Here is a 23,553-nt window from a genome sequence, read left to right on the forward strand (position 1 = left end):
TAAGCTTAAAATGATATTTATATTCAATTTAATTAATTGTATGGAATATTAAGAAGTTATCTCGAAATTAATTTGGAATAATTTAGAATTTAATTTCGAATTAAATGTACTCGCTCGACCATTCGCGTTTTCTAATGATCGAAAACAAAAACAAAGTACGAAATGCCACAAAAATAATTTACATATAATAATTATCATTCGCACTTTGATTTATTATCGATCGACTAAGTCACATGAACCGAAATCGTCAACGAGTAGCAGCGTGATATATTTCTTCTCTCTTTTTATTCAAAATTATTAAATAACATCAATTTATTTATTCTTCTTTACAACTAAAAAATATAAAGAGAAGCGACATATATAAAACAAAGAGAAATTTATCTTTTAAATTTGCATCTTTCAAAGCCGAAAAATATAACAATTGCTAGAATCTCTGTTTTGCTCATTTTCGATTGTATATTACTATATTTTCTATCTAGGGAATTAAAAGAAAATTGTCAAACGGCAGCCGATATCGATAATTATCGGACAGAAGCACACAGTATTCGCTGACGATCCGAAGGATCAATAGATCTCTATTTTTAGCAAAATAACAAAAGCATTTGTCTGATTTCCATGCAGCTGTCAGCATGTGTGACAGCCGATCGTTTCTCTCTCTCTCTCTTTCTCTCTCTCCTTAAACACATTTTTGTTTCCAATATAAATCTGCTTCCGTTATTTTTTCTTTTTATCTATCTCGTTCGGGCTATTTGCGCGCGTATATCGAAGTTAATATTGGCCTGATATCGGGTGGGTATTATCTATGGGAGATGCTTTTTCTATGGGTTGACTCATTGGGCGAGTTATAATACGTGGATCCTAGGAAGGGCTTAAGGATCGGGAAAAATCTATTTCTCGATCTATGCAAATTTTCGCGAAAGATGGCTTGCATTTCTTTTGTCACTTCTTGGCGCGTCGCGACGTGTGCTCGTTTCTTCTCATCTCGACAATTTCTTTCAACTGAAGGCTGCATGGTGGATCAGGCCTTCTTTTACACTCATAATGCCAACAATAAAACAATGCGCTCCGTTCAGGTGGTTTTCCCTGTTTTCTTTCACGCACGAATAGCATGTTCACAAAATGACAAGTCGAATTGTGACGGCGAGTTGTGTTGCACGTATGAAACCGGGGTGACAACTTACAAATTGCTGTATATTTAATTTATTAATTTATAAATTGTAGCAAATTTTTTTCTTTTTAATTGAGATTTAACGTAACGTAAGGAATCAGTGTTTCCTTCTGAAAATCTAATATACGAGTAGTTAAGTCCAAATTTTGTTCTTTCTTAATTAATCTCAATTTAAGTTTTACAACCTTCAGATATTTTCTTTATTATTATTATTATTATTATTATTATTATTATTATTATTATTATTATTATTTTATTGTTATTATTATTGTGATATTATTTAATGTAAATAATAATGCATTTGACTGAAGAATATATATCTTTTCTCTCATTAGTTTTGAATCTACTTGGTAGATTTTAAAATCAAAGTTTAAAAACTAATAAAACTGATATAATAATTTTTATAAAAATATTTCATTGTTATTAAATATTTTAATTTTGTAAGAAATTATTTACCAATAATTAATATTAGTTTCCCGGAAAATAAACTGGCTTTTCCTTCACAAATATCTTGATACAGAATTATGTTCGCTACAACGTTTTTCAATGTCTGCGTACATGTACTTGTACGCGTATACGTATAGTAACAAACTTTCATAATTTTCTACGGGGTGAGAGGATTTAAAAGACGGAGTAAGTTGTTATCGCCGGATGTTCCTCGAAGATTGTAATTGTTTCCTTTTTAATTAGACTCCTTTGGACTCCCTAAAGTGGCCGTAAAAGTGGGCCAGCAGCAACGCGATTTCTCGCTTCAGCAACGTTCTCGCTCGGTTGAAAGAAAGGGAGGAAGCGGGCAAGAGGAGTGGGAAAGAGACGGAAATACTCATCGGACGGAGAAACGGTATCCTGCCGAATAGCACCAGGTATATTATCGTTCCTCGGATGTTTAAGGAACCCGTTAATGACGCATACGCAAAACTGCTGCTAATTAGCATCGTTGCACACGTCTCGTACGTCATCGTTTAAACCACGTCGCCTAAATCCGCGAAAATGGATGTTAAATTGTCCTAACTTTCGCGCTTTTTCCCTGAAATTTGTTCTTTAAATATTAAGATTCATTTTGAGATGTTAATTTATTTTGTGCTTGCTTCGCGTAAAATAAAACATTTCAACAACTTGAAGAGCGATCCTCAATTTAATCTGATTAAAGTTGTATCGCATATTTCGCAGGTGAATTTTTTCACGCGGTTTTTAATGTTAGTTTAAAAAAATAATTTAAAATAATTATCAGATTTTTTTTTTACGAATCTTCGAGGAATTTTTCTCTTCCTTTTCCACCCAACTATGAATATGTAATACCTAGTATAAATAAATGTCTAGTCTACTATATATTTGTGTGCGATATTAAATTCATCTATATTTATTTAGAAGAAAGTGTCACCCCGTTCAAACGCGATCAACTCGCCTCGAAATACGCGAAATATAGCCGTTTCGATTCGGAGATGCGACGACATACAGGATATTTCGGAATCACCAAACATCCATTTCAACTTGCGAATATATTCAAGTAAATATTTACGATTTAATTTCACGTTGATAAATCGATCTTTTTTTACTTGTCTTGAAAAATCGAAGGGTTCAGCGATTCCGAAGATATCGGTCGCACAGAGCGTTCGATAGAACGCAAGAGGCACGGCGTACGTATTTTGTACATCATGAGGGTAAACAAAGGGCGGTTTGAGAAGCCAAGGTCTTGTAACACAAAACAAAAGGCAATATACTTGATATTATAAAAAATAGGATCATGTACCTCTGCGAGCGAGGTCGCGTCGACTTATAGCTGACTCTCGTTTCGTTCGGTTCGTTCAGGAGGAGGCGTAACACGATTGGTAGTAGTAGTGGTAGCGGTAGTAGTAGTAGACGATAGTAGTCGATAGTAGCTGACAGTGGTAGATAGCTGAGTCGGTAGTGGTAGTAGTAGTAGTAGTAATAGTAGTAGTAGTTGTAGTAATAGTAGTAGTACTAGTAGTAGTTGTAATAGTAATAGTAGTAGTAGTAGTAGTAGTAGTAGCTGTTGTTGTTGTTGTTGTAGTAACGTGTATGTATTCGCGACGCAGGGCGCTGGTTCGGCGATCGGCTTGCTCTAACTTGACGGCAGAGTAAGCAAAACGAATAATTGTTACACATCCAACAGCAGTGTTGGGAGTAACACTACTCAACAAGACACTTGTAGAAGTTACGACATGAACGTGCATCAGATCCGATTTCGATTTTTAAATCTTTCCATTCCAAGAATCCGCGAGTAATAATAAGAGAAAGATAAAAGGAACGAATTCTAACCTACTTTATAAAACTAATTAATAATCACGTCTAGATTTCACGTCTAGATTAGGATTTAATAGTATCAAGTTTTAACAGGTTGATAACTTTAGATGGAAAGATACTGGAGTAAACATTTTCGTAGTTTAATATATTTTAATGAAATTTTCTGGAATATATAACACATTTTATTTCACATTCAAGTTCCATTAAACATGTCACCGTTAGATATTTATAAATAATATCATAAAGTTACATGTGACAAAAATCTAGACGCTACTTTTATTATAATTTTCTTAAAATATCAAAAATTCACAATAGGATCTTTCATTTTTTGTTATACTTCTACAAAATAAAAGTTAAATTTTGTTGAGTAGCGTAATCTGGGGGAAAATATTAGATTTGTCATTATACATATATTGAAAATATTTTGTCTCAATATCGCAGAGAGAGAAAACTAGAACAATATCCTAAAGAATCAAGCAAGCTTTAATAACAAAATGATTTTAACGAAACTCAATATTAACCAAAAAAAAAGATTTAAATATTTAATAGTACAATAACAGCCAAAAAGTTGATATTTTCAATTTTTCTAAATTAATATTTACACACATACATACTCCCAAAATGTTTATTCTAATAATATATACATCATTTTTATCTTCTTCTAATAATACATCATTTCCTTTTATCCATAATAATATCATCTTCATTGTATTTCCGTCATGAATTATCTATAGATTACATTATCTTGAATCTATTATATCATAAAATATTATCCGTCACTATATGTATGAAATAAATTGATTGCGGTAATTGATAATTTCGTTAGTATTATGTATTTTCATTACTCTAAATAATATGCAATCCATCAGAAATGTGATTTATAATTATAATTGTAAACATGCGAAATAATTGATATGAAATGATTTTCTTATTTACAAAGATCAATCAATAGAATGTGTTTTCAGAAAAATGCTAATTATTGTGATTGAAAAAAAAATATATTAAAATATATTAAATTATATAGAAAAAATATTTAAATTTAAAGTTACATGTATATAAATCAAAAAAAGAAACTGAATGAAAAGAGAAAATATCCGATTAAAATTGAGAAAAAGGATAAATTTTGAATGTACCAAACAATACACACGTGGAAAAAATATGGAAAATTTGAAACACTCTATAATGTTTAACTATTTTTATATATTACTTTAGAATATTATTCTGATCTCCTCCTTTCGGTGATATTGATAGTTATCAGAGATCCTTATCTACTTGATCTCTGCTCTTTTGCTACACTCGAGAGATCGTATATAATTATTGTGTCACAGTGGGCCGACAGGGTTACGTGAAACACATTATATGCTTTACTCTTCCTTAGAACAATGTCGAAAGATACGGAGCGTACCTTTGAGGACGTTAGCAAGAGGATCGCCAGGACGAAAGGCCCCTCTTTTTTTTTCTATCGACTCGACTTTCGAATCCCGTACGATCGATTTTGAAATTTACTTTCTCTTTCCGTTACGCGTCGAAAGACTCAATTGGCTCTAGTCAGAGCTACTCTTCGAACACCCGATATATCCGCTCGCTTTACTCGACTGCTTCGACTTGATAAGAAACACTGTGCGCCCCTCTATGAACTCTCTTGGGGATTATTAGCCTGTCTTTTGATCGGGAATTCAGGATCACGACGCGGGAGATGCACGGATGCGAAGGAGAGAAGATATTGATTAATATTGAGGGGAAGTGAAGGGATGGAGGGGGAAATATTTTTTCTTTCTTTTTTTTTAATTCTACTAGGGTTCGTTTTTCATCATTGGCTCTGGTGACTTTTCTGTATGCGACTGGGGGACTTTTATGAGTCGGATCATATGTTATATACCGAATGTCCCAAAACTACTAGATAGCATGCTATAAATTCAATCAATATATTGATAAAACAAAATTATATATTTCTTTTTAAATAATGTATTAACATGAAAGGCACATTTTACAATGCATTAAAAATTCTGTTCAAAATGATATGAAGATTTCGTCATCAAGTTGCACTTGTCATAAGCTCGATTTTCAAAAATCTCTCTTCTCCAGAGAATTTTTAAAAATGCTTAATATTTTAACAAGCTTTTTTTTAATTTTGCTTATTCTAGTAGTTTTGGAGCACCGTATAGCGATCGGTCAAGGGTGATTCGCGTAGATTTGCAATGTGGCTTACCTTGCGAAGCTCTTGAAAGCCGCGGATTGCGGATTTATGCAGAGCGGCACTCGCGTTGTGTTGAGCTGCTCCGCTATAAATTTGTGCATCTCCTCTGAAACAGGCAATAACGTATCGGTAATATGAGAGAATGACGGAGGCGGAATGACGGCGCGATACAGTTTCTCGTGGCCGAGCTAGTGACACCGTAAACAACGCCATGGTTCACGTCCTGATCGCGCGGTCAGCGCTAAATACGGCTAAATGGTTCTTATCTCCCCCGTCGTATCTTTAGAATTTTATTATTACAACGGCTTACACCACAATCATTATTTAAAAAGGAAAAATTACAAGCATTTTTCATCGTAAAAATTTGCAAACATTTTTCCATGAAAAAGCTTCTTGAAAATTCTCCTCCAAATTTTGCGCGAAATTTTCACATGTTTTACGTAATTTCCGCTCGCGTACACATTTACCGTAAATAATTAAACTGATAAATTCAATTTTAATCGCGGAATCTTGATTTAAAATTTTAATATAACTCGCATCTAATAAAGATGAATTAGGAGATAATGAACAAAAATGAGCAGTATTTTTAACGTTACTTATCGATTCACCGTTCTTCGTAACGTCGTTAACGTTTATAGCACGAGAACCTCACGATTCTCAGCCACTGCTGAGATAAACTATGATTTATCGTGACACGCACACACGCAAGCGTGTTTATCGCGGTTATTGTTCTCGAATAGCGCAGCCACGTGCCTAAGATACTTACTGTGTACGTCATTATCCTTTGATACGCGAGACATTCTTGCGACGATATATCGAGATTCATGCCGCAATTTGTATCGCAAAAACGAGCTTTCAATTATCAATTATGCTTTACGTAAAGCTTGATGTGCAAAGAGAAAAACCGATGTGAAGAGAAACGTTAAATTACAGAGAGAACAAAAAGCAATCTTCTATTTTTACACAATATTTTAAATGTCACAAATGTAAATTTATATAATCTTGTAAGTTAATTCTTTTACTAGAAATAAATTAACGTTATTTATTATTAATATAAAGTTATTTATTAGAAATATATAAAAAAAGATAATTCTAGTATATATTTTATATCTACCACGAAACTTTTATTATCATTAAATAATATTTTTATAAATAAATCATAAATCTGCATCTGTTTCTTTCTTTACCATTAAAAAATTATTTCTAATAAAACATAATTATATTCAGAAAAAAATACAGCACTCGCGGTTTTTTTCTCTTTTATGTCGAATCTTCGATGCCGCGAATTTTCTCACCTTTCACTTGCTGCACGCTCGTAAGCTTTCGCTCCCAGAGATCGTCAAACGGATGAGCGGCCGAAGGCTCGAAATCCACCCTGTACTGTCTCATTCCTGCGCTTGTCGTGTAGCAGCACGTGCACATGCACGAATGATACCGCAATCGTCCCTCGTCCAGGTAAGGATGCGCCAGGGCGTCCACCACAGTGATCCTCTTATCCTGTGTAATAATAGTGTAGAAAACAGAATCCATAAATATTCGTAAAGTGAAAAACGTAGCGTCAAGTTTTCAAGCCGGCAAAGCAAAACGAATTTCTATTAAATCAAGAGAAACATGTGGAGCAGAAAATGTACGTTTCGATTATTTGCACGTGTATTTTGATTATTATCAATCCAAATAAATACAACGAAATTAATAACTGAAATTAACAATCAAAGCGAGTGAAAATCGAGACTGTGCTAATTATTGTTAATTAAAGTGGTAGATGAATTTCACAGAGAAAGATAATAGTGTGTGTAAATAAAGAAACGTAATAGGATCAATAAATGTGACATTTTCATCGATTAATTAAATTAAATTAGAATGTCCGCATGAGAAAGTTTCAAAAGAAAGTTGCTTAATTTATAAATTCTTTTTAAAGTTCTCTATATTCGGTAACAATTTTTTTAAAAAACTTAAATTGAGATGTTACATTCTAATTAAAAATATGCAAGTCTCTTTAAAATTTTTCAAAAAAAACCCATGCAGAAAAATCAATATATAATAAAATATAATAAATATATATCGAATCTCCAAGAAATCTCCCTCATTGAAATAGTGATATAAGAATCACTTGAAATTTTTATTTATTAAATAAATATATAAAACATACAAATAAAAATTCAATTTATTTAAAAAAAAACGGGTGCTATTTTTAACTTACGGGATCGAAGACTAGCATCTGGCAAAGCAAATGGACGGCCTCGTGCGTCGCCTGGCTGCTGAGATTATACAGAGTCGCGAGCGATGGCGGCTTTTGCGCCCTTCTCATCATGTGAGACTTCGCACCCTCGCATGCATACCTCATCTCCTCAAGAGAAGGCGAGCCCAGCAGTTCCGTGATTAATTCGAGCTACAACCAGAAAGAGAGGCACACATTTTTATTTCAACTTCCTTCGAGAATTACATCTTGTACAAAATGTATTCGATCACTATGATGGAGACAGGCATCTTTAGATGATCACAAATAGCCATAGATAGTCAGAAATGGAGGAGCTCAATCAGTATAAGCGAGACGTGAGTGCTCTCCATTAAATTAATTAATTAAAAGAATAAAAATAAAATATTGAATTTTCTTGGGGCTCATCGCCTTCACCTGTTGTACGGGGCTTTGGGCCTGGAAGAGAATCCGCCGACGTAGCAGCTCGCCGAAGATGCAGCCGACACTCCAAACGTCCACCGCGGCGGTGTAGTGTCGCGCGCCCATCAGGATTTCCGGCGCGCGATAATACTGCGTGACGACTTCCTGGGTCATGTGCACGTTCTGATCAGGCTCCGCTACCCGCGCCAATCCGAAATCACAGATCTGCGAAAAGAGAACATATCCTTCGTTGTGTTTTTTGGCCGCTAGATGTATAAATATAATAGACACAGCTGGCAAGAGTGGATAAACTTTAGAGTAAAAAGATATTCTTATTGTTAAATTGAATCTACAGGCAAATGAGACTGATGTTAGATTGGGACTCACTTTTAGTACGCAATTGCTGTTCACTAGGAGATTCCCGGGCTTGATATCCCTGTGAAGGATCCGGGCCGAGTGAAGATACTTGAGGCCTGAAAGCAACAACATGTCGCACAAGTTATAAGCTTATCTTAATTAATCGCTGCGAGAAGAAACTTAAAATATCAATGCTTTTCATCAACGATCAAAAAATATGCAAAGGGATAAAAGTGACTGAAGAGCCTTTAATCGCTTTCACGAGTAACAATAATTGCAAGTTTCGAAGAACCTCATGAGAAGAGCCATCAGAATTAAATTAACGATTGGCTGGACGCGTTTAATGAAAGCAGCGACAGCATCGTAAAACATCGATAGGAATTAAACGAGAGCGTGGAGCTTTATCGATCGTGAAAGTTGACGCGATCGTCGACGTCTCGCTCGTACGAGGCTGGGAAAACGATATTGATGGAAGAATTTTTCACACCGAGCACGACGAGTTGACAAAACATCGGAATTGTGACGTGACATATAGTTCGCGTCGATGCAAACTCAATTTTCGCGCCGATGAAAATTCGGGTCACTTTGGAACGAAGATTATGTCGGGCTTAATCAAAAATAGATTATTGTTTCATCGACAACGTTCGCCGATTAAATTTCGAGCGGTTTTCGCGCAAATGCGACACTGATAACTGAATGTGCTCGCTTTGCCAAAGTAATTACGTTGCATAAAAGTGTTTATAATCACGTCCTTAAATTGTAATCGCACTTGAGATATTAAATATGGTTTTTTATATTCAGCATTCTTTATGGAATATGTGTAATATAGCATAATTAAAAATATTTCAACGTTTTGCCACCATAATTATTAAAATTATTAAATTAATTAATAAATTTCATTTATCTCGAAAATATTTCGAGATATGAATTTAGAGAAATTACGAGAAAGAAAATTTATAAGGTGAGAAAATGAAGAAAAGTGTTCTTTTGATATTATAAATTGCAATTTTATAATATCGTAAATTAATCGCGATTATTTTCATATTATTACAATGTAAATTATAATAATCGAATTAAAATGACACGTTCCTCACTTCTTAATTTTTTAAATAAATTTCACACATAAGCTTCATATTTAACTAACATACAAACATACAAATAATATATTAATAAATTTCACGATCGATTAAATATACACATTGCATTTATAATTTAAAAATTGAAAATTATTATAGAAAAGCAGGTTCTTCGTTTGTTCGAATTAATTGTTTATAGTATGTAAAAATTTAACAGAAATTTAATAAATTATTTGGCAGAGGGAAAGATCGAGACGTTGATAAACCGTAATCGATCGAATACTATAAAATAGTTCGGTCACAATTCCAATTCGATCACACATCTTCTTCGTTCGTTCTATAAATAAACGAATGACGCACGTGACATCTTATTTAATAATCACTGACGGTCAACATATAGGGCGTTCGATATAGCGTGCATGGAATTAATTTCTCGGATTAATTCATCATTAATAGCAATCGGCATAACTTATAGAGATTACATGAGAGCTCTTCCGCCTCTCTTTGTTTCCTCGCCTCATTTCGAGCGGGTGATTTCTCTGCCGCATGCGGAGGGTGAGAAATGACAGGTTGAGCGGCAACATAAACGAGATTCCTTTCGTGTGTGTGTGTTTCACGATCCATCCCTGTCAATGAATCGATTTCCACCCTTTATTTGCGTGAAAATGCCATGTATTTTACGAAACTCATCGACAAAGTTAGTTAAACCTGAAATGTTCAGTTCTCCTCTAATTTTTTTGTGATGTTCGTTAAAATTAAAAAAAAATTATCAAGAGATAGAATATAATAACAGATTCTAGCGAAAGATTAATTATTATGAAACTATTGCAGACAAAATAGTTAAAATGAAAATATGAAACGATTTACCAAACTGGCTGTGTGTGGTTTATATATTTGCTCATCTTCAGATAAATAATATAATCTAATGACACTTATATAATTTATTACGTATACACGCGTCTCTCTGAAACACATAATTGTCCCTCGAATCACGATCCTCAAGATGAGTCACGTCGTGTGCACGTTCGGGCCCCAGTCTTTCCGGCAACAAAACTCAGTTATACCGGATAATCCGTCGTTCCGAGAGTGGTTTGGTGAGCCCGGGATGTTCCGAATCCACCCTGTCGTAATTAAAGTTTCTCGTCCGGGTCTGCTATATCGAACGCCGTTCTTATTATCGTGTCCGTTCGCACGCGATTAACTCGCATCTCGTAGGCTCTCTCGCCGAACCCGAGTCTTTGCGCACGTTTGTTCAAATAGTGTGAACAGTTCGTTTAACCATCGCTGGTTTTAATCAATATTAAATTGTTGCAAGTAAATTCGTGTTATTTTTTACGACAAAAATATTTCGCGCCTAAAGAAAAATAGATTTTTAAAGAAACGAAAATACACGCGAATACTAAATAATAAATATATTAATTTTAACAAATTTTTTAACAAATATATTAATTTTAGAAATAATAAATAAAGGATATCTTAAAATATGCTCCTCAATGACGAAAAATTAATAAAATTATTTAGAATAATTTCTGAAAAAAAAAATTATTGATAATTGAGGAGCTTTGGCGAATTGAATTAAAAGATAAATTTCACTTCGTTTTCTGTTAGTCTCACTAAAAATTGTAATCTGTATCAAAGATTTAAAAAAATAAGTGTTAAAGTATTGTAAATAACCTTGTATTTTTATCAATATCTGTCATGTGTTGTGCAGTCAACTGTGTCATCAATAAAATTTGGGGAGATTTTGACAATGTCAAATAAAACGCGAATTCGGTTTATGCCGGACGATTAATTAGCCGTACACGCGGCCGTTAATTAAAGTCCATCAGTGGGTTACTTATGAATATCCAGATTATTTAATGTCCTTTATCATCGAAATTAGTCGACTCATGTGCTCGCCTCGCAAAATGCGTGCATTATTTCGTTGCATCGATAAGTATAAGAGAATTTTCTTTCTTTCTTTTTCTAGATTAGCGTAAAAAGGAAACGATAAGAAAGTCAATTAATGTTGATCAGTTGCTAAGTTTTCCGGCGAGAACTTACAATTATTTTCATTTGACTTTGCGTGTAATCCGACTCTATCTTTCTCTCTTCTTTCTATTTAAATCGAATTAATTTAATCGCATGTCGGGTTAATTAAGCGAAGGATTGACGAAGGATGAACGAGGTAAAAAAGATGGCCAATATTGAGAAAATGAATGGAGTTTCATCCCGTGAAAAAGAAACCAGGACGATCGATCGACACGACGATTCTTGTCTGAAGAATCAATATTATTATTTATTATATGTAACGGAAAAACAAGCATGAAAAATCGGCCTGAGCAGATTATTTTTATCTAAGCTGCCGACGACCTTGAAGTCGATAGAAGCGAGACCAGGGTTCGTCAAAGGGAGACCTTGACTTTCGCGGTAATTGAAGACCATCGACCTCTCTCGACGGCCGGATAGAAGAAGAAATAAGAAATTGGCCGGCCGACCAAGAATGCCATAGTTTTAGTACAATGAACCCAATAATGACAGTGTTCTGCTGACGCGAAATTACTCTGGCTATTTAGTGACCCTTCCGTATTCTTGAGTACTCAAAAAATCATCGTACATTGTGATTTTGCTCCGATTATTTTATCGCGAATACGCGAATAAGTTATTTAAATTTCACATATTAAAATAATTTAATATGAAAATTATTTATGGATTTATTTTTCTTTATTCAGTAAATATAAATAAATAAATAAAAATTTAAATAATAAGTTTAATTATAAAAAATAAATATAAATTAAAAAATATAAATATAAATAAATTAAAATAAATATAAAATATAAATAAATTAAAATAAATATAATTTAAAAATACATTCGAGTGTACAAAAAAAAATTTCTTTTATATATAATTTTACATTTATACAAGAAATTCATCTTTGTATAAAAAAAAATTAATATGTATTTGTATACAATTCTTATTGAAGTTCTGTTATTTAAACATTGTTGTATTCCGATTGCGAGCATTCGAATATCATACTACGTCGGCGTACATATTTGCGTTATAGTTGTCGTACAAGCGCGATGCAAGGTTAATTTTGACACTCGCGTCCACGTCATCGCGCGTCGCCGTAAACAAGAAACTTTGCATCCCACGAACTTATTTTAGGCGAGGCCGATAACCGCGCGCAACCACCTGAGATTGTTTTAGCAGCCAAGTCTTCTGTTTGAATCGGGATCTATTTATTAAACTCGTGTAATCTCGAACTTTATGACGAAGCAAATTTGGAAATCAATCACGGTGATTGTTAGACAGAAAGCTGCGATAAATCGGTGACATTGCTCTTCAAGTTAACGGGCATTTAATCGGCAGACGCCTTGTGTTAATCACTCCACATTAATCACTCGATGTTAATCCCCGCCGACCAATTTATCTCGCGTATCGCGGATACGCGAGACAGAAGAGAATTTGCATAATGCGTGCCGTTGCAGCCGCAGCTTCCTGCAACGCGAATCGGAGTTCGCAAAGTGTACCTTAAATGTCACATTAAATGGCTGTCGAGCCGTAACAACGTAATACAATGCCACCGTTAATGTTACAGGAGCGACGTTATACCGTGATTGCGAGCTTTCACGCTTCCGTCGAAATTTTACTCGCCTCTGTAAAATTTCCTCGCTCGTGAACTCCTCCCTTCCCCTTTCCATATATACTTTCCGAAACCTTTACACATAGTTAGTGTCTATTGAATTAAGAAAAAAAATAAAATTATGAATTCAAAAAAAACTTATTAAAATTATTATTAATTATTATTAATAATTAATTTGGATTACAAATCGTTATTTTCAAGAATTAAAAGAAAAGAACTTGTAAAAAGGAAATATCCTCTTTGTTGAAGTAACATCTCGAATTTTTGCGAATTTTATCGAGAGCAACAAGATGGTTTCCAAGTTTCTTTTCTCTACGCAATTACGTATTCTCGTCTCTGCCAGCAGCGGTATAATTTCATTTGTCGAGATAATTGACACACGTCGTATTATTCCGTTTAATGAACGTCGTGTAACTTACAATGTATCGCTTCCATCATCGTTTCTACCAGGTGCTTGATTAAGGACTCAACTTCACGGCGTCTATATCTATAGCCACGTCGTTCTCAGAACATTATCCTTGATCGATGCACCTGCTGTCGATTAAGTCGATTCTGATCAGACGTTGAATCTAATTAATACCACGAATGTGCATCCACTTATGTGCGTTGCAACCTATCGACCTTTCAGCATATGCATCCTGTTTTCATGGTACACTTTTCAAATTACATTTTAGACCAACGTATCGAGGACTAGCTTTCAAGCCGAAAGATATTTTAGTGTCGTGGATATTTTTATTTTTTTTTGCAATATACAGGGTGTTTTTTAATAAGTGCGAAAAATTTTAGATGATTCTTTGTCGGAAATTAAGGGGCTTTTTCATATAAACATATACTCCTACATCCCTCCCTATGGAGTTACACTTCTCCAAAAATGGGGGTAAAAATTAGGTTTTTATTTTTTTCTCAAATTTGAAACAAGTTAAAGAAATGAAACTAGGTGAATATTTTCTACTAGTAAAAAGGTTATTTATTAATATTTTTTTCAGCCTCCCGTATTTTTAAAGGGGATAAAACTAGCAACCCCTATTCAATTTTTTAATAGAACTTTCTAATGTTTATATGAAAAACCGCCCTTAATTTTCGACAAAAAATCATCTCTTAAAATTTTTCGCACTTATTTAGAAACACCCTGTAAAATAAAAATTATGTTATCAATATTATCAAAAGTATAATATTAATATGTACAAAGTTCTATGGAAGTTATAAAGTAAGATTAAATAACCTTTAGTCTTTCAGATATAAAGTAAAGAGTCAGTGTTATTTATGACAGAATAAAAAATGGCGTGAGAGCTCGAATAAAAAAGTTGATTCATTAGATCGCGCACGTGGCTCGCAAACATGCGATGAAAACGTAAAGCCAAGGAAGTTTGCTCTCCCCTGGCGATGCTCCAATCGATGTAATGTCGATGTTTGTTAATGTACAATGTAGAAGAATGACAAGTGACTGGAGAGAGAATGTGAGCTAATATTTAGTCTCGAGAACAAGACTGAATTATTAACTTTGTCGACTTGTCTAGTTTCGACTGGAGGCAAAAGTTCGGGAGAAATCATGATACCTTGTTCATACAGATCGCGAATCAACAAAGACTCGTTAAATTATTGGCAATTATGTCACGGAGTGTGCCAGTTATGCATGGCTTACAATAGGGATTTAACAAACTGCTCGGATGATACCTCGATAAAGAAAGTACAACGTGACATTTAAAATCATTTTTCTTCAAGTTAATCACTTCTTCAATATTATATAATTATATAATCGCAATTAATACTTTTATATAAAATATTCTCATAATGAATAAAACTAAAACTAGTAAACTTGTAATAACATGTACGTAATTCACTTCAAACAATTTTACCATAATTATTGATATCTGCAGATGAATAAAAAATATTTTAACATCGGATTCATCCCGACAGATTATCCTGATTATACTTAATTCGGTAGAGCGCGAATGTTTGTATTAAAAATGTTATCCGCCGACGTTTAATTGAATTATCTCGTCTCTTGTCCTTTGTCCGCCTCTCCTTCTCTTCTTCTTTTTCTCTTTCTTCCCTCTCCGTTTCTTTCTCTCCCTTTGCGTTACGCGTTGTGCTTAAACGCGAGCGAGATTACACGGCGTGTAATCCGCTCATTAAGATTCGTCTGACGTCGATCGCAACCACTAGCAAGTAGTATGAGCATACAAATCGACAAAGTCAGACATGGCGCTGTGCGACACGTGTCACCCTGCGCAGAAATTACTACAACGTATGTAATCGTGTATTCGTGAATTTCTAGCAAAAAGATATCGCTTCTACGAAGCGGTACTTTGAAAAGAAAAAATAGATTTTATATAATTTAAAACATTTTTTTTTTTTTGAGAGAGAAATACGTTTCGCGTGAAATATTGACTTTTTGACAATAAAACGATGAAAAATAATGATAAATAAAAGAAAAATAATAAAGTATATATCATATTAATTAAAATTATTATATGATTAATGTAGAATTTAACGTATAATAATATATTTCATAAGTTTTTTTCCAATTAATTTTAAATAAATTTGCAATACAATTAATCTAATTTGTTTTTTTGAATAAATTATAGATGATAAATAATTGTTAGCTGCAATTTGATATTATTTTGAGAATAATTTATTCAAATTTAATTTGCTATATTTTTAAATGCTTGATAAAAAATTCCACATATCTAAATTAAATTAATAAAACAATCAGATAAAATTAAATTAATAATAGATAAAATTAAATTGAAAAATATATAATATGTAAAGTAAAATATTTTTTATTTAAAGTAAAACCTTGACGATTTTAATACAATCTCTTTCTCTTTCCTCGAAATTAAATTCCGCAAGAAATTCAATTCAATTCCTTAAAATGTAACGTTCGATAATTGCTTTCATTTTCCTTCCGCTTCCGCGTTAAATCGAAACGGCATCAGTTACAAGATATCGATTAATTGTTGCACAATATTGGCATGACGCGTTTGCCGAGTTAAACGAAGAAACACCGCAAGTTTTCTTGGAAAAAAGATGTTGCTCTTTAATTAAAACGTCGCGGCGGAGGAGCGGAAGGAAGGAGGCGGCGGGAGGATGCAGAACGAAGGGGCAGGAGCAGCGAGGTTAACCAACGTGGTGGTGGAGGAGAAGCCAGAGCCGACCGGATGACGGGGTCCGGGGTCACGGATGGGCGGCGGCAGGACTGGTTTCGGACCAGTCAAGAGAAGAAGAGGAGCTCGCTGCTCTCTGCTCTCTGCTCTATCTTACCCGGGCTTTACGCGCCGCGCTATACCGGGTGGGAAAATTCGAGACAGCCGACCGACCGTCCGTGAGAAAATCGAACCTTGAGGATCATCGTTTTCGCGACGGTTGATTTTTGCGAGAGTGCATATTCAAAATCAAAGTGTCATCAAAATATTCACTATGTTATTCCCATACAGCACAGACCATTGTTGTTACATTGCAGCAATATTGCGGTAATATTGCAACGTTGCTGGGTTATTAATTATTGAGTTTATTATTAAGAAGGAATTTTCGAGTATCTTGGGTAATAGCATGCTTAATTAATATTATTAATGACGACAAAAAAAAGGGATTACGAAAGAACGTACAAAAAACTAGTTCTTGAAAAAAGTATGTAAGAGAAGCACGTGGAATGGAGGGCGATGCTCGACAGATTGTCACAAAATTCTGCCGCATCATCGGAATATCTTACTTTGATCCAGTTGGGATTCTTGGAATCAAAGTATCGAAGATTAATGCGTCGAACGTGCAACGTGAAAAAGCGCGATTACGACTTTGGCTCGCGCGGAAACGACCGGGCCTTTATCGGACACGTCGAAAACGCGTGCCGTTCGCTTTCCGGTTCACGGCATCATTCTCCGTCCGGAGAAATGTACCGTTGAAGCACGCAGAAGCTCGGGCAAGCCCGGAGAACGGTGCCCCGGGTCGAACTCGTAAAGGACGTTGACCGATCGATGCGGCCAGGAGAATCGGAGATCCTGGTCCAGGATCGACGAGCGCAGTTTCTCCTTGCTCTTCGCGATAGTAATATATTTCGCAAAAAGAAGATGACCGACCGCGAGGCGAAAATTGTTAGAGACGCTCTTCAGATGTTTAATATCAAAATTATAAACGTGAGAATTTTGACAGGTGCAAGATGGTCGGCAATCTTGATCCTCGCTATCTTGGAAATATTAGAGATATTAATTTAACAAATTTAAAATTGTTTATATACTTTCCGACGTGTAATAAATTCCAATTTTTTCAAAGAAATATTATTCTTGTGTCGCATTTTGTAGAAAATAAATTTATGCAATTAAATTATCATTCAACGATAGATATTTTCATGTAAAAGTGTTATTAAATATTATATAAAATAATATTAAAATAATAATATTAAAAATAATAATATTAAAATAATATAAAAATAATATTAAAAATTTTCTTAAATTCACCTTATATATTTAATTATATGACTATATCGAATTTTCTATTAATCTTGTAACTATGCCAACTATCGTAGAATTAATATCTCTTTTATTACATTCCTCGTTCCTCTCTTATTCATTTATTATCTATAAATCAGAAGTTCTTGATATCGAAGATAAACACGGCTCGAAATGCAATTTCGCCGCTATTCATTCCGTTATTCCGATCGCATTACATTACATTGAGAAACCATTTCTTCTCGTACTAGCTCGCGAGTATCGAAGACAGTAATTTCAGGAGTGACTCTATCTCATCACGACGAAAAAAAAAGAGAAAAGAGAGAGATAAGATAAAAAAAAACGAAAAGACGTCACCGTGATGAGACAGGAAAGATCTTAATAACGAGAAAACGAGGAAAAATTACTATTCGCAGCGGTATGCCTCGCTCGGCCAGCGCATAATGATTCGCTGCACTTGTGTTGCACTCGCGTTGCATTCGCGTTGCGCCAGAAACCTCCTTCCAGCGAGAGCGGAAGCGAAGGGTGAACGCGAGCTCTCCTCCGCATCGTGATTCGAGAGATGCATCCTACCGCGAGGGAAGAACGAGAGCAGGGGGGAGGGTGGGGATAGGGGGGTTGGGATGCAACGAGAACTGTCATGACAAATTATCCTCGAAAACAAGCGGCTGGAAGAGAAACAAAAGTGTCGACGCGCCGAATGATGAATTAACGCGGCTACCTTTTTTTGCGCCTATTTACAACCGTCTTCCGTACCGTTCGGCGGCATAATAAACGAAAGACGAAACCGATGTACTCGGTTGCAGAAGGATATGAGACAGTTAATTCTGCCTCGAACACTGCAATTCTCTTTTTGACATATTTGAGATTCAATTTTAAAAGTTAAATTTTATTTTCTTTTTATTTAAATTTAATCTTGTTTTAATCTGTCTGATTAATTATTAAGAATTGTACTGAATATACTAATAATTGCGTGAGTCGCAATTATTATTCTTTCTTCTCAATTTAATTTGACGCAATGCATTCATCGCGCGAATTTCCCGGTGAAACCACCGAGATTAGGGGAATGATTCGATCGGTAGTGAATATTTATGTGCACGTGATAGATCATAAAGTGTGCTCTAATATCATCTAGAAACGATGTATCGCATGATATGCAAAGAGAGAAGCGTAACGAATTTAGCACACATCTCTCTTGTTTCTCTTCTCATCTGTTTTCCTTCGTCCACTTTTCTCTCTCTCTCTCTTTCTCTCTCATTCTCTTTCTTTCTCTCTCTTAGAGAATTCATTTCATCGAGTGTCACGATATAAGCAAAATCGATCGAAAAGACGGTTCACTAGGTCACCATTCTTTTCACGTCCAATAAAAGAGCCCGCGATTGACCGTCGTAAATAGTTGCTTGCAGTGGTATACATCCCGATATAGTATTTCATGAAAATATATGACGGATACACGATGCTCGAATGTTGATCGACCAAATCTGGGTTTTTATTTTATTTATTTTAATATATAAATCTTGACTATTTTATATTTTATTTCACACTGAAAAAAAATGTACAAAAAAATTCAAAATATATATAAAATAATCAAAAATTTCAAAATATATACAAATATATCAAGCTACATTATTTGAAATTAATATCTACCAGAGTAGAAAATTCAAAAAACAAAGCAAGATCCTCGAGATCCTTTCTTGATCGAAGAATCTTGAATCGAGATAATGGCTTTCGTGCTTGTGTATTATCATCATGGAATTTCATTTTCAGATGTCACACACATTGTCTTTTTTTCATATTCCCCACGTGTCACGTAATCCCTTTAATCCGCGCACTCTTTGATCTGTTGTTTCTCTCTCTTCTCGCTTGATGAGATGTTTATTCCGTAATTTCGGGAAACAATGCGATGAAACATAGGGGCGACAAACTCATAATAAAATTCCACGTTCGCGAGACATAATCACGCACATTCTGCGTCTTTGATTATATTCAATAATGTAATTATACTAACTCGAGCAAAAATCTCAAATTTTTCATATCTTCATAATTATAGAAGTATAAAGAAATAAAGTAACTTGTAAAATCATCTTCTTGCTTCTTGGTTTTTGTCACATTTATATATACATTTTTTTATTTTATTATTAATACCAATAGATATCCTAATACCTTCATTTTTATATAATTTTTTACGTTAAATAAATCACGTTGTAGATATTGATTATATTTGCTGAAAATAAGTTACCAGAGAATACCTTGCGTTTCCTTTCTTTTCACGAAAGGGGGAAAATAGCGGTAGACTGATCAAGAAAGAAAAATAAACGAGACCAAAAGGATGAACGGACATTTTTCAGGCCCTAGTAGAGGGGACAGGGGTGACGGAGGAAAACAGGTAATTCGGCGAGCCAGACAATGTAAGGATAGAGCAGGAGTGTCGAGATCCCCGGGATGATCCCGAGGGATGAATAGAAACGATCCTGTTTATCTCAGCTCTCCCACCCCCGTCCATCCTTCCGCTTCCCCTCCCCGCCCGCCACCCAAACTTCCCCTGGTGACGACACAAGCAATATGCTACTCGTGGATTTTTATAAGCGTCGACTTTCCTCCCTCTTTCGTCTCCTTCTCATCTCGTTCCTTCCTTCCCCTCCTGTTCGCCTTTCTTCCACTTCTCCCCCTCGCCCTCCCTTATCCCACCTGGTAAGACTATCTCGGAATCTCGACCTCAACGACTCCTGAGAGGTCGTCTAGAGACTGGACCAACACCTTTGTCGCCCTGGGAGTTCTAACTTCGAACTTTCCCATCCTCTCTCCTTCCCCTTCCCGCTTTCTCTATGGGCTCTTTGCTTCCTACCGAGAATGTACCCATTGTGTCTTAAGAGCTGACCTACTAGTTATCTGCTTGTATCGCATCTCCGCTTCGTTTCTTTAATTTGTGTGAACTTGGCAGTAAAAATCTCTTTATCTATCTAAATCTCTTTATATTTAAAGTATTAAAATACAATGTAATATAACACACACACACACACACACATCTACATTAAAATATAGCATAAAGCTGTAAATTTAAAATATATTTTATAATAAAAAATATATTTTTATTCTTTTATTTTATTATAACAAAAAATATATTTTTATTCTTTTTAGTCTTGTCGATTTTAAAAAATTCCAATCAAACACGCATTAAAAAAAAATATATGTAAAGCTGGTGACACTCACCTCGCAGGATCTGATAAAGGAAGACCTTGATGTGGTCCGGGCTGAGATGCTGTGGGCTCACGATGATCTTGTGCAGGTCGCTCTGGAGCAGTTCGGTGATCACATATCTGTCGCGCGACTCGTTAAGGAATTTATCGATTATGATCGTGTATTATGCTAAGTCGTGTCACGCGCGTGCGTGTCAACGACCAGCAATTAGCAGGTGATTCTCCTTCCTGGATCGTTACATCGCACCTGTAGAACGGATCGTCTAATCTCGCGTGCGATGACTTAATTCACTTAATAATCTGTCAGTTCCATTTTTGGCACATTGAATATAAATGCGACACGCCTCCATAATATATAGCGAAAAGAGCTACGAACTATAAGGCAGTTAGAATTTTATAAATATAAATTTTATACAGTTTATTTTTCGAACATAATTGTCGGTAAAATTATAAAGACTAAAAATGTTTACTTAATTTATTACACGGATGTTAATTTTTATGCCGGTATAAAATATCAAATTATTTGCGCGGAATATTAATTGGAGCATTAATTAACATATAATAAAATAAATTTAATTGAGCCGTTATTTTATTCCGCGTTTAATAATCACTTTCTCGATGTTTGTCATGAATATCATAAATAATATTTTATTATTATTATCATCGTATATTAGAGATATTCTTTATTACTGTGCAATAATTCCACATATATAATCTTTATTATATATTCATCAGTCGAATAATATTATATTGTCCGTTTAATTGTCGTAAATAAAATAATAATTATTACTTATAGATCTTTAAAACGGGCAAATTTTTTTTGCATATCGGAACAGTCACCGCGAATAATCCGTCACCAAGTCCCATCAATCCATCAACGTCCGGCGTAAAAATGCAATCGCGCTGTAACGCGATGTAAAGTAACACGCGTGCGATCGCCCCGTCGTGAAATATCTGTGTCACGTGTGCGGTCGAGGGAGTTAATATTTTCGCAGCAGTTGATTTATAGTCTATATAAATGCATTTGGTGAATGACCCGAGCACGCATCCGATCGCTCGGAATAACGTAACGGATAATGAATATCGATGTATGCTCTCGATGCTATCTACTTGCCTGCCGCTGACAGTGATCGAATCGGCTTGTAATGAATACGATTGTCGATGATCATAATGCCAGGAGAGAGTCTGCGTGTTACGCAGGCACCGCTTGTCGCTACCGAGAGATATGATTTTACGAAGATGGATACAAGATTGAAAGAGAAATTAATGTCTAATGAGAAATCATAAAGAAATCGAAAGGAAAAATCGCATTATTAAAAATCAAAAACTGAAATTTGATGTCAATTTTCTGTCTTGACCTCATCTTTTGTCAACAGAAAATTTTTTTCTGAACGTGGAAAAAAAATTATAAATTTATTTTTTTATTAATATAATAATTTATTAAATTTATTTTTATTTGTACTGTCATAATTTATTTGTTTTGTTTACTTTTTATATCGATGTAATTTTGTTCTTCTCGACGAAGAAATTAAATGTGAAACGAAATTATGTTTTATTTACCATGCGATTTTTTTATAAGCGATATTGCTTCACTGCAAAAATCTCAAAGACATGATCTCGAGTCGCAAGCGCAATGTCAGGGACGTCGTGTGACATAATTCGATGCCGGAAACTCGTTTTCGCGCAAACAAGCGGAAGACGTCATTCGAGAGAATGTCGAGAGAGCCGAGAGAACTAACGAAATAATATAATAGCGGAACGAGGTCGACCGGATAAGCTGGAATGCAGGTAGAGGCTGCCATGGCGCGAACCTGGCGCGGTATGCAAGTCAAAAGAGAAAGAGAGTGAGAGTGAGAAAGAGAGAGGCTGCGGGAACTCAAACTGACTTGGAGAGAGAACTTGGAATCAGGATTTCAACCCGTCACAGTTTCGGTGACTTCATAGGTAATCTTGATATCATTTTAATCTTGATATCATAAATACGCGAATATTTCCTTGTTTTTTTACGTGGAAACACGATGTAAAAGATATTTATTTTTTCTATCAAATTATTTATTATTTAAAATCATTAAAACACAAAATTCGATAATTATTACTGTGCAGTGTCAGACTAAAGTTTCGATTAATTTCGATCGCGATCAAAGACTCGAGAGCGAGTACGTCTGGTCCCCTTTGAATTATCAACCCTTGACGTTTCGATTTCGCGATGAGAAGCGAGGTAGAGTACTATCCATAGTGTTCGTGACGCATAATTACCGTTTGATAATTGAAGCATTGAGAAGGATTTACGAAATATATCGGAGTTATCGAGAGCCATAAATAGAAGAATACTAGAAAAAAAAAAAAAACGGATTTATGTTTCAATCTAGAGACCGTCTTTGAATTATAAATAATTGAAAAATTATTTTTGAATCTAAAAATTATATTTAGAACGTAAATTATTTAAGTCTCAATATTTTCTCGCGAAAAAAATCTTGCCAATATTTTTGGAGATGAAATCTATCATTAAAAAATAATTCCACTCATGTGAGGTCTAAGAATTATTTTTACTTTTCTTTTATAAATTTTCTATAAAGTGCTATTTTATCTTTAAACATAAAAGTATATTT

The 23,553-nt window shown here is 34.7% G+C and overlaps 1 protein-coding gene across 3 annotated transcripts in view; it reads right to left on the bottom strand.

Moving 5' to 3' along the window:
- The window catches only part of LOC145959279 (serine/threonine-protein kinase NLK-like), a 143,842-nt gene that overhangs the window by 17,803 nt on the left and 102,486 nt on the right, over positions 1–23,553 (bottom strand). For 2 of the 3 annotated variants that reach the window (XM_083077954.1, XM_083077957.1), the window contains exons 4-9: positions 20,958–21,064; positions 8,635–8,720; positions 8,263–8,472; positions 7,831–8,019; positions 6,926–7,127; positions 5,643–5,736 (exon numbers count right to left, since the gene is read on the bottom strand). In XM_083077954.1, coding sequence (XP_082934080.1) covers positions 5,643–5,736; positions 6,926–7,127; positions 7,831–8,019; positions 8,263–8,472; positions 8,635–8,720; positions 20,958–21,064 — 888 coding nt within the window. Of the gene's footprint in view, positions 1–3,114; positions 3,256–5,642; positions 5,737–6,925; positions 7,128–7,830; positions 8,020–8,262; positions 8,473–8,634; positions 8,721–20,957; positions 21,065–23,553 lie in introns of those variants that run through there. The other variant, XM_083077955.1, reaches the window with a different exon arrangement.

The sequence above is a fragment of the Camponotus vicinus genome, unplaced genomic scaffold (genome assembly GCF_025532165.1).
Source record: "Camponotus vicinus isolate PSW18456_S1 unplaced genomic scaffold, iyCamVici1.0 SCAF_1, whole genome shotgun sequence".
NCBI classification, from domain to species: Eukaryota; Metazoa; Arthropoda; class Insecta; order Hymenoptera; family Formicidae; genus Camponotus; species Camponotus vicinus.